This window comes from Macaca fascicularis, chromosome 4 (genome assembly GCF_037993035.2).
Source record: "Macaca fascicularis isolate 582-1 chromosome 4, T2T-MFA8v1.1".
In the NCBI taxonomy this organism is placed as follows: domain Eukaryota; kingdom Metazoa; phylum Chordata; class Mammalia; order Primates; family Cercopithecidae; genus Macaca; species Macaca fascicularis.
This window is the reverse complement of record NC_088378.1, coordinates 39431210-39447576: the sequence shown is the minus strand read 5'-3', so window position 1 is coordinate 39447576 and position 16367 is coordinate 39431210. Positions and strand designations below refer to the sequence as shown.

The following is a 16367-nucleotide window of genomic DNA, read 5'->3' as shown; positions in this document are numbered from 1 at the left end:
TATATAGACATTTAAAATTTTTCAAGTTCATATGTTTTCAATGATCAAATGAGGTAATGTATGTGATAGCACCCCAAAAAATACAAAGTGCAGCACAGATGCTACCATGCTCATTATCATCGTCATCATCATCAGTCATCATCAAAACATTCACCCTTTGAGCCATCTTCCTCACTCTAGAGAATTAACTCCAAAATAAGAATTATGTTAAGAAACAAAGTCAGCTATGAAAGTAATTATTCTTGCGTGATCTATAAGGGAGAACAGATAACACTATAGAGTTATCTCTTGTTATCCATAGAGGACTGGCAGTTCCAGAACCCCTGGGGATACCAAAATCTATGGATGTTAAAGTCACTTATGTAAAATGGCATAGTTCTTGCATATAAGCTGTGGGCATCTTCTCATATACTTGGAATTATCTATGCATTACTTATAATACCTAATATAGTATAAATGCTATGTAAATAGTTATACTGTATTATTGTATTGTTATTTTTTTCTGAATATTTTTGATCCATAGTTGGTTGAATTTATGGATAGGGAACCCACAGATACAAAGGACCAACTGTATTCAGTACAAGAGAATGTGTAAGGCCGGGCGCGGTGGCTCAAGCCTGTAATCCCAGCACTTTGGGAGGCCGAGACGGGCGGATCACGAGGTCAGGAGATCGAGACCATCCTGGCTAACACGGTGAAACCCCGTCTCTATTAAGAAATACAAAAAACTAGCCGGGCGAGGTGGCGGGCGCCTGTAGTCCCATTGGGAGGCTGAGGCCGGAGAATGGCGTGAACCCGAGAGGCGGAGCTTGCAGTGAGCTGAGATCCGGCCACTGCACTCCAGCCTGGGCGACAGAGCAAGACTCCGTCTCCAAAAAAAAAAAAAAAAAGAATGTGTAAAAAAAAAAATTACGAAGCTTCATTAAATGAGATACTGTAAAACATTTAATAATGATAATTACGCCATTGTAGAAATATGAGAAATACTTGCATTTAAATTGAGAAATGTTAAATTGTATTTACATTATGGTATCTTACATAGAATGTGTGTAAAAATTAAGAAGGGTACAGAAATACGAAAATAGTTGTTTTAGAGTCGCTTGTGAATAAGTATTATTTTAGTATTTCCCTTAATTCTGTTATGCCTTTGATTTTTTAATATTATTTTTCTGTATACATATATTTAAAGTTAGTCTCCCATCCCAATTTACATGGCCTTCACAGCTCAATTATAATGCTGCCTGACATGAAATTCTGTTTCCTTCCTTATGATTTTATAGCAGCAAATAATTTCAAATTTTGCTAGTCATAGTGTCTTATTATTACGCCGTTTTTAAGACGTGTTAATGCAGTTTCTGATTATATGTTGAATGCTACAGTTTTGGGGCTTAATTATGCTTTTACTATGATGATTTAACTAATTATGGATTCATTTCTTCAGTTGCCCAGCAGGAGGCTGAAATGTTCAAATGCTACAATGGAACATTTCCATTACCTGGAATACACCAAAGTCAAGATGCCCTGTGTACATGTCCAAAACTACCCCATCAAGGCTCTTTTCAGATTGATGAATTTGTCCACACTGAAAATTCTTCAACAAAGATGCATCTAGTGAAACAGAGACTTGAAACTGTCACAGTATGTTTATTTTATGCAGTTGAAACTTTAAAACTGTTTCTATCCTGTTTTACATTGCCATGCCAATAAATACTCATTTAATGAAGTAAGTGAATTACTTAAAATTAGACCTTCTTATACTTTTGTGGTTCCTGTCAGTTACTTATTCCTAAACCCTTAATTGCAACAGACAAACTGAATTTAGGATAATCTGTCATGCTGTTCTGACTTGATATCTCTGTAAAGACTAGCCCAGGACCTAGTGATAATGGAGGGCTCTGAACCAGATGACCACTAGGACTTAGCATACGGGTATGACTCCATCTCCTAGGAAAAAAGAGAAACCGTGACTTTCTCAGCCCAGCATGGTGGCGCACACCTGTAATCTCAGCCACTCAGGTGGCTGAGGCACAAGAATCGCTTGAACCCGGGAGGCAGAGTTGCAGTGAGGCGAGATCATGCCACTGCACTCCAGCCTGGGTGACAAAGTGAGACTGTGTCCCCCCCTTCCCCAAAAAAGGAAAGTAAGTCAAAGCATATCTTAAAATGCTTTGCTGTAAGAAACAGAATATTTAGAGTGTGTTCTCAATAAAATAGAAGAAAATAGAATTTCTATTAATGAAGAGATGAGAGTCCCAAGATTTTAATTTTAAAAAGAAATCTAAGATAAAATGAATTTAAAGAAAATCAAAAGGTAAGCTTCAATTAATTCCACATTGCAAAAGAGAAAGTTGACACTTTAAAATATCAGATCAATAGTGTAGCATAGAGAACTAATTTCAGAAGCATACAACAATACAGAAAAAAGAGATAGGTGAAAACTATGGTTAAGAGTGTAGCTCTAGGGTCCAGCTGCTTAGGCATAGGAATAGCATAGGCTCCAACCTGTGCCAGCTTTGTGACTGGATAAGTTGAAGTAAACCTAGTTTTCCTCATCTATAAAATGAGGTGGTTTTAATTTAGAGACAGGGTCTCACTTTGTGGCCCAGGCTGGAATGCAGCAGTGTGATCATTGCTCACTGCAGTCTCGAACTCCTGGGCTCAAGCAATTCTCCTGCCTCTGACTCTTGAGTAGCTGGGACTGTAGGCATACACCACCAGGCCTAGCTAATTTAAAAAAAATTTTTTTATAGAGACAGGGTCTTGGTATGTTGCCCAGGTTGGTCTCCAACTCCTAGCCTCAAGCAGTCAGCAGTCCTCTTGCCTCAGCCTCCCAGAGTATTGGGATTTCAGGCGTGAGCCATTATGGGGATTGTAGTATTTCTTACCTTATGGGATTTTTAAGATTCAGTGAGACCCTAAAAGTAAACCTCTTAACAGGGTGTCTGATACATAGTGCCACTGATAAATGTTAGTTATTTTTGTTGGTAATGAGAGAAGAGATGAATATGAGATAGATTGTGCACATGGTTGATCAGTGTTGTTAAAGAAGAGACCAGCATGTGTGAAAAGAGATAACAAAGATCAAATACAAAAGGCCTTCCTGTGCTAAAGTCCCAAATCTGTAAAATGAAAGTATCTATTACCAGACCAATTAATGAAAAGATGCCAGTATCCTTAGAAATATCCTAGTGAAATAGTTTGATTTTTAAAGATGTCTTAAAGAAAAATCATAGATATGATGGGGGAAAAAAAAAGACTGGTTATCTACATAGGAATTAAGCTATCTTCGAACTTCTCTATAAGAGCCAAAGTAATAATGAAGCTGAAATAATACCTGTAGTATAATTCAGATTCACTAAGATAGAAAGATAAATCGGTAGGGAAAGGAAGAATTGTTCCCTTGTATGGTGTTGGGAAACATTGTTAACTATGAGTTAACTGAAAAATACAGTCAGTTTACATCTGTATCTTAGGTCACTCACCTAAATCAAATTCTCATTTACCAAGGAGTTAAATATGAAAATCCAGATGTTTTTTAAAACTAGGGAAATGCGCCAGCAAATATTTCTCAAATGAATGAAAACATACTAATTTTAAAAGCAGTGGAAAATCCTCTCCTAAAATACTAATAGACTATTGACATATAATTTTAAATTTCTCTGTTTAAAAATATAAGGTCGTGTATGTATGTGTGTATATGCAAAACATACAAACACACACATATATGTGCAATAAACACCAGCCAGGGGAAATGTTTACATAAAATGTATTAAAGAAGCATGTTAAAATGCAAAAAACTAAACAGTAAAGAAAAAATAGTAAATCTTTTCTTTGTTAAAGAAATGGGTAAAAGAAATAAACTGTTCTTCTAAAAGGAGGAGAGAAGTGTTTCATAAGCGTATTTATAAGTTTTATCTCACTACTAATAAGAAAAGTACCACAGAAACCAGGTATTGCCCATAAAATTGGAAAATAGATCATGAAAATGAAGAGAAGGAAGATGCTTTGTTAAAGGTAGTGTAGCATTCTGTTAGCGAAAATTCCTAGAAAATTTTTCTCAAAGATAAATGGTCAAATGTAATCAGAAGCCTAAGCATCCTGAAAAAATCTTTGACCATACTTTTAGTAGAATTAAGTGGAAGTCCTTTTATTAGAATTACTTTGAGCTCCTTGAAGACAGGGGCTGTGCAGCCTTGTTCATTGTTTTATTCTGACTTTCTTTAATAAATATTATCCCTTTTCTTGCTCCCTTGATAGAGATCTCGATTAGTTTTAAACTATACAAGGAACTACACTGAGACAGCTTTAGTTCTGACTATGCTCTCTTCCTCTCTCCTTTTCTTCATAAAGTTAGAGACTTGAAGGTATACCAGGATGCAGATTACACTCCATCTCTGGGTTTAGATTTAACCTAAACCCAGAATATATGTAGGAATATAGAAAAATATATATATTTCTTAGTTAAATTTTAGCATATATAACTATAAATAAATTTATTTCAATATTATAGTTCTTTGTATTTTAACATTTTTAATGTAATCAAATAATGCACGGTGTTCTAGATTTTAAAAGGAAGTCTGAATAGATACATTGAGCTTTAAAGATGAAGAGAAACACGTTTCTTCACCAGGGAAAAAAAAAATGTGTTCCTTGTGTAAAAACTTGCATGGCAAAGTAACTTCATCTACAGACATAAAAACAGCTCACCAACATATTTATAAAAACAAGTTTCCTACAGTCTGTTGGTCTTTATACTGTAAAACTTAACATCCTGGAACCATCTAAGTCTTGTAGCTTTTTTCTAATTTCATTTTATATACCTGTCATCCTCAGATAAATGAAAGGATGTAAGAACTAAAGAAAGTAGATGTAAAGGAAAAATAAAATCAGGAAAATGATTTTTAAGAAATGAAATCAAAGGCAAGGGAGAAGCAAATTGATAATTTATTATAAAAGAAAAAATTTACTTCAAATTATTACTTTATTTAGCTTTTATGATATCTTTTCTTTTTAAAATTATTTAGAGAATATGTCTGCTTTGGTATTGAGGTAGATAGAAGCTGCCTTTGGAAATGAAAGCTTTTGCTTTGGTTTCTAAAAACCATTATTTTTCCTTTATTGAGAGAATTCACTGAATTTATTTTTCTGTTGCTATCTGCAATGTATTTTCTTTCAGAGTGTACATAGTATGTATGGGAATACAAACAAAATGTCATCTTTATTCCCATGGCAGCCTCATTCTATATTTTGCAAACATTTAGGTTGACTGAATTCCCACCTTTTGTCATTATGCCTTTTCTCTTGTTTTTTGCAATTTCAGTAGAACTCAAATTCCTTTTTTTATTTATTTGTTATTACAATAGAAATGTTTTTCTAATAAATTATGGTACAGTATTAGGGTGTAATTTTTGGGGGGTATGTGTGAGTGAATTGCATAATAAATTCAGTTCAGCAGATATATAATAGTTGTTTAGGCATTAATGAGTAAAAGATACAAAAAATAGATAATTTTCAGTTATTGGGAGCATTACCATTTAGTCATAATATAAATCACTTAATTATTTCATAATTAGCATACTTGACTGCATTTTGCTGCCCCAGCAATACCTAGCAGGATTCTGCAACCCTGGTAAGACTTCACGGGTGGACAGTATCTCGAGAGCACTGGTAAATCTCGTTCTAAGTTTTCAGATCCAGAAATTTGATTTTATCAGTACATCCAGTATTGCTCAGAATCTGAAGTATCTATTAAGATTAATCAATCCTACAAAAAGTTGATTAATAAGTGAGAATCCATGAAAATACACCTTATAATATAATAAAAGGTAGACCATTCTGGCAGCCTGAACACTCAAGATCTCTTCCTATCTAAATTTAACCTGAAGCCCAGGCTAATGATCACAGAGTTGATTGCTAAGTAGAGCCATAGGAGTATGGATTGAATGGTTTGAAAATGTTTCATGCCAATTTTGACAGAAGATTAATTTTCTCTACCCCACAGGAGATACCACCTTATATATTGATTAATGATAACTAACATCTGTTTAATTACTAGTAATAATTGATATATTTCTGGCACTGTGCTAAATGCTTTACATTTTATTGTGTTTAATTCTCAAACCGTCCTATGGGGATGAGTATTATTCCCATTTTCCAGAAGAGGAATTTGAGGCTTGCAGAGATCAAGCCACATAACCAGGATCACACAAGTAGTAAGCACTGTAGCTGGGATTCAGCCCAGGTAGTTGGACTCTCATGTCCACAGTCAGTTGAACTGTCTCCTTTTAGTGACTGAATTACTGATATGCTTTAGACACAGTATCTGGCTCTCAGAAATTTCTAGATAAAAAAATTAATAGATATTCCAGATTTTGAGCAACTGTGGATGCACTGATAAAATCAAATTTCTGGATCTAAAAACTTAGAATGTGATACACTGAGGTTCTCAAGGTACAGTCCACCTGTGAGGTCTTACCTAGGTTGCAGAATGCTTTTAGGTATTGCTGTGGCAGCAACATGCAGTCAAGTATGCTGATAAATAATTAAATGATTTATATTATGACTAAGTGGTAATGCTCCCAATAACTGAGAATTATCTATTTTTTTTCAGTTCTCTTTTTTCCTAAACTCCGTGTTGATTATGACCATTTTTCACTAGCTCTGTACTAGGCTGATGATACATGCTGGCTAACTCCTAATTGGACCTGAGTATTTTTTTTTTTTTTTTTTTGAGACGGAATCTCATGCTGACACCCAGGCTGGAGTGCAGTGGCGCAATCTTGGCTCACTACATCCTCCACCTCCCGGGTTCAAGCAATTCTTCTGCCTCAGTAGCTGGGACTACAGGTGCGTGCCACCACGCACAGCTAATTTTTGTATTTTTAGTAGAGTCAGGGTTTCACCACATTGGCCCAGGATGGTCCCGGTCTCTTGACCTCGTGATCCTCCTGCCTCGGCCTCCCAAAGTGCTGGGATTACAAGGCGGGAGCCACCACACCCGGCTGGACTTGAGTATTTTTAGTGTCTCCTTAGCAGCAAATTTTCAAATTGTCCATAATACGTCGACTTTTACTAGTTTCTCTTTCAAAATGATCTTTTCTTAGCCCTCGTACCATGAATTGTACAGTTCCTTTCTGTAGCTCCTTCAATACTAGTCATATATTTTATCATGTAGTAGTGTTTACTATTTAATATTAGATTTCATCTGATACAAATAATATGGGAATGATATTTATGGCTATTATTATTTATAGAGATAATTATATATTGCAGTTAACTCATCATGTGTCTTTTACACCTGTTAGTGTTCTAGTATAGAATTTTATTATTCTTTAGATTGAAGAGCAAGTTTTTCTTGAGACAGATAACCTGTGAGCCCTCAGGAGTTTCACAGTGCCATTTGTTTGGGCAAGTTAGATTTACCTTGAACATGTCATTAAGTCTCTTTTATTGGAAACAGAGACAATGGCAGGATAATGGATAAAGAAACTTCCAAATGCTGATTTAGGTTATTAGAAGATTAACATCTGAGTGTTTTGAAAACAGTCAATACTTTATTTAGTGAAATTATGAATACTTCCTTATTTTATTGTATTTCTTTTAGGAGGTGATACGATCCTGTGCTGCAAAAGTAAGTAGTTTTTATTACCAAGAACATAACTTTAAAGGTATAGTGATGCTCCAAAGAACTGGAATGCACCATTCATAGAGTTTGGAACCTTTATAAAAGTTAATCTGATGTGTACTTTCGTTATTGGAGCTCAGGTTTATCAAAGAATTACAATGCTGGAACCTGATAATTCAGTAAGGGTGATCATTTAGCAAGTAGCTTCACATTTTTAAAGATTTAAGAATACTAAGTGATTGAGATACTTTCAGTAAGGGATCAACAAGGTCATGCCATTTTCTGAGAAAAATTTTATATGATGTTTAATTTGTATAAGACACCAGTCAATATAGTTCCAGTAGGTATATGCTGAGTAAAGTGTATAAGCATTGAAATGCATGTAAGGTGTACATAAATGATTTATTGTACTGATAATGCTCTTTTTCATTTATAAGTCTTTCACGTTTCTTTTCTCATTTAACTATACTGTATAATAATCCTGAGAGATGGATTAGATATAATTGTTATTCCAATTTTAGAAAGGAGGAAACTGAGGTTTATTCAGGTTGAGTGATTTGCCCAAGGTCCCAAGTTAGTCTAAAAATAGTAGTGTACAAAAAGACTCTCGATTAGTAAACAGTTTCAACTAGATTGTATCTTAGATGCTTTCAACATAGCAGCTGTCCTCCTTTTACAAGCAAGGGTATTTTATGTATAACTTTTAACTTAGGTGTTGGGAAAATAAATTAAGGAGTTGGAATGGCAACATGTGTTCATCCCTGCCTCTTCTTCTGTCCACTCCCAAAATTCAGTTGAGTAATTAGACATCTATTCATTTAACAAATATAATTATATATCACAAAGAAAAGGTAAAACATCCAGAATGAAAGAATTAGAATGGTGTTAGTATATTTAGAGACTGTTTCATATAATGTCAGTGCAATGGAAATTTTTTTTTATTCAGTGGGCACCTACTACCATTTGGTAGTAGGCACTTGGAATGCAATAGGCTGTTGTCTCTTTCCTCATGGGGCATCTTAGGGAGGGAAGAACGTGTCAGAAAATACAAGACTTACCCCATCACTGAGCTGTCCAGCATCAGTGACAGAACCCATCACTTTTATACCTAATTATCACAAGTCAACAGGATATGGAATATAGATGAGGGGAAGGAAGACGAGGGGGAAAAAGAGAACAAGCTATATTCTGACTTGGGCTGCAGATGTTCAGGAAACGTTCCTGATAGCAATGATTGGTGTAATGATTGTAGCTCCAAGATTACTAAACCTTCTGAAGTATGCATTGTATATAAAATTGGAGGCAAAAATACAATTTATTTTCTGACTAGCAATTCAAAGCTATTTATCTTTATTTAACAAATGTACTGCATACTCTTCTTTTGGAATGCTGTCTGAATGTCCAAAGAATAAAATGTCCTGCACAGATTGAGCAAGTCTTCATGGAGAACAGCCTCTACTAATCTGGAAACTCCCCAAGGGTGAAGGGTCATGCCATTCGTCTTCATATCCCTAGTATTTAATAAAGGTAGAATAAATACTCATTGAAAAAATGATTAATTTGGAAATGAATCAGTGTCTGGAAAAATTAACCTTACTAGTATCTTCAGTTATTCTTTTTTATAATAGTTTTATTGAGCTGTAATTTACATACTGTAATGTTCACCGTTTTAAAATATACAGTTCACTGGTTTTTACCATATTCACAAAGTTTTGCAACCATCCCTGCTATCTGATTTTAGAGTTTTTCGTCACTCCTGAATGAAGTCTCATATCTCTTAGCATTCATTCCCAATTCCTACCCATACAGACTCCAAATACAAACTCTTGGAACATACCCCAAATTCCTGGCATCCATTAACACACTTTATAGATTTGGCTAATCTGGACATTTCATATAAATGGAGTCAGATGATATGTAGTCATTTATAACTGACTTCTTTTACTCAAAATAATGTTTTCAGGATTCCTCTATTTGTAATATGTATCAGTGAACAACTCAGGGGTTAGGGGGACCAACCCCCTGTGCAGTCAAAAATTAGTGTATAACTTTTGACTCCCCCAAAAAATAAGTACTCATAGCCTGCTGTTGACTGGAAGCCTTACTGGTAATGTAAACAGTTCATTAACACATATTTTATGTGTTATGTGTATTATATACTGTATTCTTAAGCCAGAGAACAGAAAATGTTATTAAGAAAATTAAAAGGAAGAGGAAATACATTTACTATTGATTAAGCAAAGTGAATCATCATAGAGGTGTTCCTTTGTCTTCACACTGAAGAGCCTGCGGAGGGAAAGGAGGGTTCGTCTTGCTATTTCACTGGGAGCAGAGGCAGAAGAGGTGGAGAAGTGGGGAGGGGAGGCAGGAGAGGCAGGCACACTTGGTGTAACTTACTGAAAAAATCCACCTAGAAGTGGACCTGCACAGTTCAAACCCATGTTGTTCAAGGGTCAGCTGCACTACTTTTTATTGCCAAATAAGATTTCATTGTATGAGTAGGTTATGTATTGTTATATTTGATCAGTTTATGAACATTTGGGTTGTTTCTGCTTTTTAGCTATTAAGATAATACTCCTACGAACATTGCGTGTATAAGTTTTGGTGTGGATATACCTCATTTCTATGGGATATTTATCTAGGAGTGGAACTGTTGGGATATATGGTAACTATGTTTGACGCTTTAAAGAACTCCCAAAACGTTTTCCAGAGCATGTGAACCATTTTTGAATTCCACCAGCAGTGTACGAATGAGGTTCCAGTTTCTTCTCATCCTCACCAACACCTGTATTCTCTTCTTTATAGCCATCCTAGTGGGTGAAAAGTGGTTATATCACAGTGATTTTGATTTGCATTTTCTTTATGACTAATGATGTTGAGCATTTTTTATGTGCCATTTGTACTTTTTTTTCTGGAGAAATGTCTTTAAATATTTCACCTGGTTTTGAAATTGGGACTTTTTTGTCTTTTTATTGTTTACTTTTGAGTTCTTTATATATTCTAGATACAAGTGTCTTATGAGCTAGATGATTTGCAAATATATTATCCCATTTTGTGGATTGTCTTTTCACTTTCTTGATGGCGTCTTTTGAAACAAAAAGGTTTTTTTATGAGGTTCAGTTTATTGTTTCTTTTGTCACTTGTACTTTGTGTTGTATAAAAAACCATTTTCTAGCCTTGTGTCACAAAGATTTACTCCTATGTTTTCTTCTTAAGATTTTTATAGTTTTGAATCTTACATTCAGGTCTGTGATTATTTTGCATTGATTTTTGTATATGGTATGATGGACAGGTCCACTTTCATTCTATTGCATGAGGCTATCCAGTTGTCTCAGCACTACTTATTGAAAAGAGTGCTTTGCCCTTTGACTGGTGTTGGCACCCTTGTCAGAAGCCTTTAATCTTAGCAACAGAGTATATTTATGCAGTTTCTCATCTATTAGATCTAGGATAATAAATTTTCACCGTGTGTCCGTTACATAAGTTTTTTCCCGTCTACAGTATTTTTATATTGTTGAAGGCGCATTTGTTTTTTCCATTAGCATTCCTTAAGCAAGTATTTATTGAGTACCTACCAAGTATTTTTCAAAGTGCTTGGAATATAATAGTGAACAAGAACCTTTTATTATAGAGAGACACATAATCTTAAAAGGAGACAAATAAGGTAATTTCAGATAATAAGTGATGTGAAGAAAATAACGTAGGTTCATGGAACAAAGAATGAGTGGGAGGGGAAGCTGCTCTCAAGAGGATGATCATAGAAGGCCTTGCTGAAACACTTGACAAGGAGCTAGGCATGTGCTGCAAAAATCCTCATCTAGGAAGAAAACTAGCATGCTCAAGGAGCAGAAAGAAGACCACTTTGCTTAAGTAGTGTAGTGAGCAAGCAAGGGGAAACTATTGTAAACCAAAAAGTTTCTGTGACAGGTCTCAATCAGTTTAGAAGTTTATTTTGCTGAGGTTAAGGACGAGACCCAGAAGAAAAAACACGAATCACAGACACAATCTGTGGTCTGCCTTTCTCCAAAGATGATTTTGGGGGCTTCGGTATTTAAAGGGAAAAAAACAGACTGGAGGAGAAAAGAAGGGTATGGTCACATTGCTGAATCCACAAGTTGCAAGAGAAAAGGCACAGGTTGGGGGATAGTCAATTATGTATTCATCTTACACTCAGTAAATCGACACTTTTCAAAAGATAAGGTGAACATGGAAGCTACCTGTGGAGATAATTAACCTTTTATCTGTAGCTATCTGCTTATGAACAAAAAGAAAAGGAACTTCTTGCATGACTCAGCTTTCAGCTTAATTTTTTTCTTTTTGGCATTAGATTATAAATTACCTCAAGGAGGAATAACACACACTCTCTTTTTCTGTCTCTTTAAATTTTATATAATACTGCTTTCACTTCTAATCTTTATATATCTGTCCCTCCACACACGTCTGTAAGCTTCTTGAAGCCAGGAAGCTCCATCTTTTTTTTTTTTTTTTTTTGAAGTATTAAGTCACCTACCCTAGATGAATATAAATTCAGCCAAGTTGAAGTTTATTGAGTTATGTTTAGTGAAAGAATGCTGTAAAGGTAAAGTGGTAATGTATACTGTAGTCGAATCCACCTCGGAACATATTATTCACTGAAAACATTTTTTTAAAGGTTCAACAATAGAGAATCCAGAGAACATAATTTTTTAATTCTTCTGTTAAAAAAATATATTTGGATATTTTTGAGATTTGAGTAGAATAGTGTTTTTCAATTGTTTGGAAAGTTTTTTTAAAAATAATTTTAAAATAAGTATTTTTTCGTGGTGTTCTAAAACTGGATAACTGCAAATTTAGATGAGAGCTTATGAACACAAAAAGGAAACAACAGACACTGAGGTCTACTTGAGGGCGAAGGGTGGAAGGAGAGAGAGGAGCAGAAAAGATAACCATAAGGTACTGGACTTAATACCTGTGTGATGAAATAATCAATGAAACAAGTCCCTGTAACATGAACTTACCTATGTAACAAAGCTTTACATGCACCCTTGAACCTAAAAGAAAAGTTTTTAAAAAAAGATTTATTATTTTGGCACTATTTGGAAGACTGGCTTAGCTGGAGGAGTGGTACAAACTATACTAATCTATATGTGGAGCGTGGTGAGCAATCTAGTACGAGTCCCAGCCTTCTGGCCTTGGCAAGTAGGAGGAGAATGATGACTTTCCCTAAGAAAGTAAACAATGGGGCAAAGTTTAGTTTAGTTCTGAACTTAACGATCAGGAGATGTGTTTTAGATTTAGGAAACATCAACATTAGAAAGCAGATGAATTGATGGAAACAGATGTTTCTGCCCAGTGTAATTATGTGATATGAAGGAAGAGGACGAGCTCAGCGGATCTAACAAATAGCACTGATGAGGAATGGCTGGACATTGCAGGATAACCAGGAGAAGGTGGCTCCCCAGAAACAAAGATAGAAGGATAGAGGCCTAAGTCAATCTGCTGAATTTGATCATTTGAAGTCCAGGGTTACCATAAGTCCAGATTCTGTTTTATCAGGGAGACAAGGTTTGTTGTACCCGGTTGAAGACTGAAGGATTCAGATATTTGGATAGCAGTTGTATGCTGTTTTTCAAGGAGTTTAGCTTTTAAGGAAGTCATGGAATCAGAGGGCGAGTTTTAGTTGGTTTGTTTACTCTTTGTTTTTGTGCTAAAATAGAAGGGTCTATGCTTCTAGGCTGCGGGGAAATAGCCAGCAGGAATTTGAAAGTAGAAATTGTTTTTTGTTTTGCAGCAGGATCTACCCTGTCACCCAAGCTGAGTGCAGTGGCGTCATCACGGCTCAATGCAGCCTCGACCTTCTGGGCTTAAGCAGTTCTCCTGCCTCATCCTCCTGGGTAGCTGAGACCACAGGTGTACACTGCCACGCCCAGCTAATTTTTAATTGTTTTGTAGAGATGAGGTCTCACTGTATTGCCCAGGCTGGTCTTGGACTCAAGTGATCCTCCTGCCTCAGCCTCCCAAATTGCTGGGATTATAGGCATGAGTCATTGGGCCTGGCCTGAAAGTAGAATTTGGAAGAGCCTTAAGGATATCCCTAAGGGGACTGAGGGATGAATCTTGAACATAATGCTCCTCTTCCTCTATCCCTAGAAGTAAAGACAAGGGTAGGTGCGAGAGGTCCGTTCTTTCATAAGTTTGGAAATGAGAAGTCAGGGGTTCAAGACCAAATTTTCTCTGTGAAGCGAGGCTGTGAACTAAGAGAGAAAAGGAGGTAAAGGTTTTGAGAAAACCAAGATGCACTGAGGTAAATTGCTTTACCCTAAGGAATATTGCTGGATAATTGGTTTGAGCCAGGACTAGATCTTAATTTTGAAATTGACATGAAGGTGTCATATTAGTGATCTATGAACCACCAGTCCTTGGTACCTATCAGAGGCTCAGAAATCTTAATTAAATATAGCCAAAACTTTATAGTGACTGATTCAAATTTGAATACTGGTTTTAGCTAATGTAGTAGTAATGAAGTGATTTGGGAGTAAGATTTTTCTGGTATCTTATTGCTGTAGAAATTTTTCCTAACAGTTACAGTGTTTTCTTCCAAATCCCTCATTTCTCTGTCCTGGCTTATAAAGAAAACAGCTGAGGACTGAGAGGTCATATTTGAATTGCTCTTTATAATACTGTAGGCTACTCATTGCTTAGACTTCACTAAGCTAGAAATCACAAGAGCATAAGCTACTCTTAAAATTTATAAGAATGTAAAACATACCTGACTTCAAATATCTTGAACCTTACTTTGGCTCAAGTTTTCTGTTTAACTTTTTCTTTGATACTGGTATTTTAATTTTTACAACAGATAAATGATTTGCAAAAAAAAAAAAGCTTCCTGGATATTATTGGTTTCTTTTTTCTAATGCCACTAGAACTGCCATCAGATTAAAATATTATCTACATTATTATTCAGATTAGTGGAAAAATATGACAGCTGTCTGGGAGACAGAGATGAACTTGTGAACTTTTAAGTATACAGATGGCATTAACATTCTTTCTATTATAATTTAAAACCAACTTGAGGTATCATCACAGCTTGAAACTTCATAAACAATTCTTCAGGTGAATGTAGCATGTTATCTAAAATTAGCTTAAAAATTAGATCTGTAAGTATATATGGAAATGAGTACTATGTATCTCCCAAAGGTTTTAAATTTTAACTAATCACTAAAAGTGAAACTAATTGTCAGCTTGCTTAATATTGTGCATTCAATTTTATGTTCAGAGCAGCAAGCTTTTTAACATGAAAATTAACCCCCCCTCCCGCCTTCTAGAGAATTGGTATTTGCATGTTTTGCTTGTCTGTTTATACCCTAAAAGAGTAGGCAAAACAGTTTTATGATTAACTTGGCAGAAGTTCCAGGTGATTTTTTTCTTTATTATGAATTTCATTAAATTTTTATGCTTTTAGTTTTAAACTGACTTTGGCAGACTGTGGTTTTTGCATGAAGCAAACAGAAAAGTGTGTTGTGAAAAGAGGGTAGATTGGTGTAGGGTATACTATCTTAACCAACCTTTCTGTTGTTGTAAAATTATTAAGCAATTCTTTTCCACAGCACATATTTCAAAAATAGATATTGCTTCACTCTATTTAATGGTTATTATTATTTTTCTTCCTCTAAATGAAGTAATAAATATGTACAAGCTAGCTTTGAAAATGGTTTGAGTTCTAATCTCTTTTTTTTTTTTGAGATTGAGTCTCGCTCTGTCGCCCAGGCTGGAGTGCAGTGGCCAGATCTCAGCTCACTGCAAGCTCTGCCTCCCAGGTTCCCGCCATTCTCCTGCCTCAGCCTCCCGAGTAGCTGGGACTACAGGCACCCGCCACCTCGCCCGGCTAGTTTTTTGCTTTTTTTTTTTTTTTTTTTTAGTAGAGACAGGGTTTCACTGTGTTAGCCAGGATAGTCTCGATCTTCTGACCTCGTGATCCGCCCGTCTCGGCCTCCCAAAGTGCTGGGATTACAGGCTTGAGCCACCGCGCCCGGCCTTGGTTTGAGGTCTAATTTCAAAACAAAGTGCTAAAATAACAATAATAATTAACAGTTACCCCAAACCCTAGAAATCATCTGTTCTGTTAAGTTGCTACTCTCATCAATTTTATGGACATTTGAATAGTCTGTAAAAAAATATGTCAAGAAAGATCAGAATTATAAAAATGTTTAGGAAGAACATATAATTATAGGTTGTAGGTTTAAAAAAAAAAACAGCATTTTGTTTTGAAAGAATAGCAAGTATTTCTGTTTGAACAGAGGCATTTGAGTATCCTATTTTAGCTTTCCTGGTATTTTTTGTTTTTAACACAAATTTATGAAGAGGAAGACTATAAATGGCTATTGTATGTGTGTGTGTATCTATATATATATGGATATATGTAGGTGTGTGTATGTGTGTGCAAAGACGTGTGTGTATATAGATACATCTTCATTTCCCCAGCATACACATGTTTGTTTGCACCAGATTTTTAAATGCATTACTTGATATTTAAGATAAAAATTTTCAAGAAGTAAAACTGAGAAGTGATTCCAAAAGGAAGTGAATGAGATAGTTAAGTGATAAATATGTTCTTTTCCATTTGAAAGCACACAACTCTGAAAAATTGGCCACATCATCATAAATACCTAATTACCCTTACTTCTAGTGATGTTAATAATAACTGATATTACCCCTTGTTTGTATACTACTTTATGGTTTGCCCTTGCCAATATATTCTATTTAA

The 16367-nt window shown here is 35.4% G+C and overlaps 1 protein-coding gene across 35 annotated transcripts in view; it reads left to right on the top strand.

Moving 5' to 3' along the window:
* The window catches only part of AHI1 (Abelson helper integration site 1), a 223579-nt gene that overhangs the window by 92429 nt on the left and 114783 nt on the right, over positions 1-16367 (top strand). For all 35 annotated transcript variants that reach the window (XR_010586256.2, XR_010586255.2, XR_012433460.1 and 32 more), the window contains 2 exons: positions 1442-1638; positions 7604-7630. Coding sequence is in view for 24 of the 35 variants with exons in the window: in XM_074037078.1 (XP_073893179.1) it covers positions 1442-1638; positions 7604-7630 (224 nt within the window). In the remaining 11 variants the exon portion in view is untranslated. The remainder of the gene's footprint in view (positions 1-1441; positions 1639-7603; positions 7631-16367) is intronic.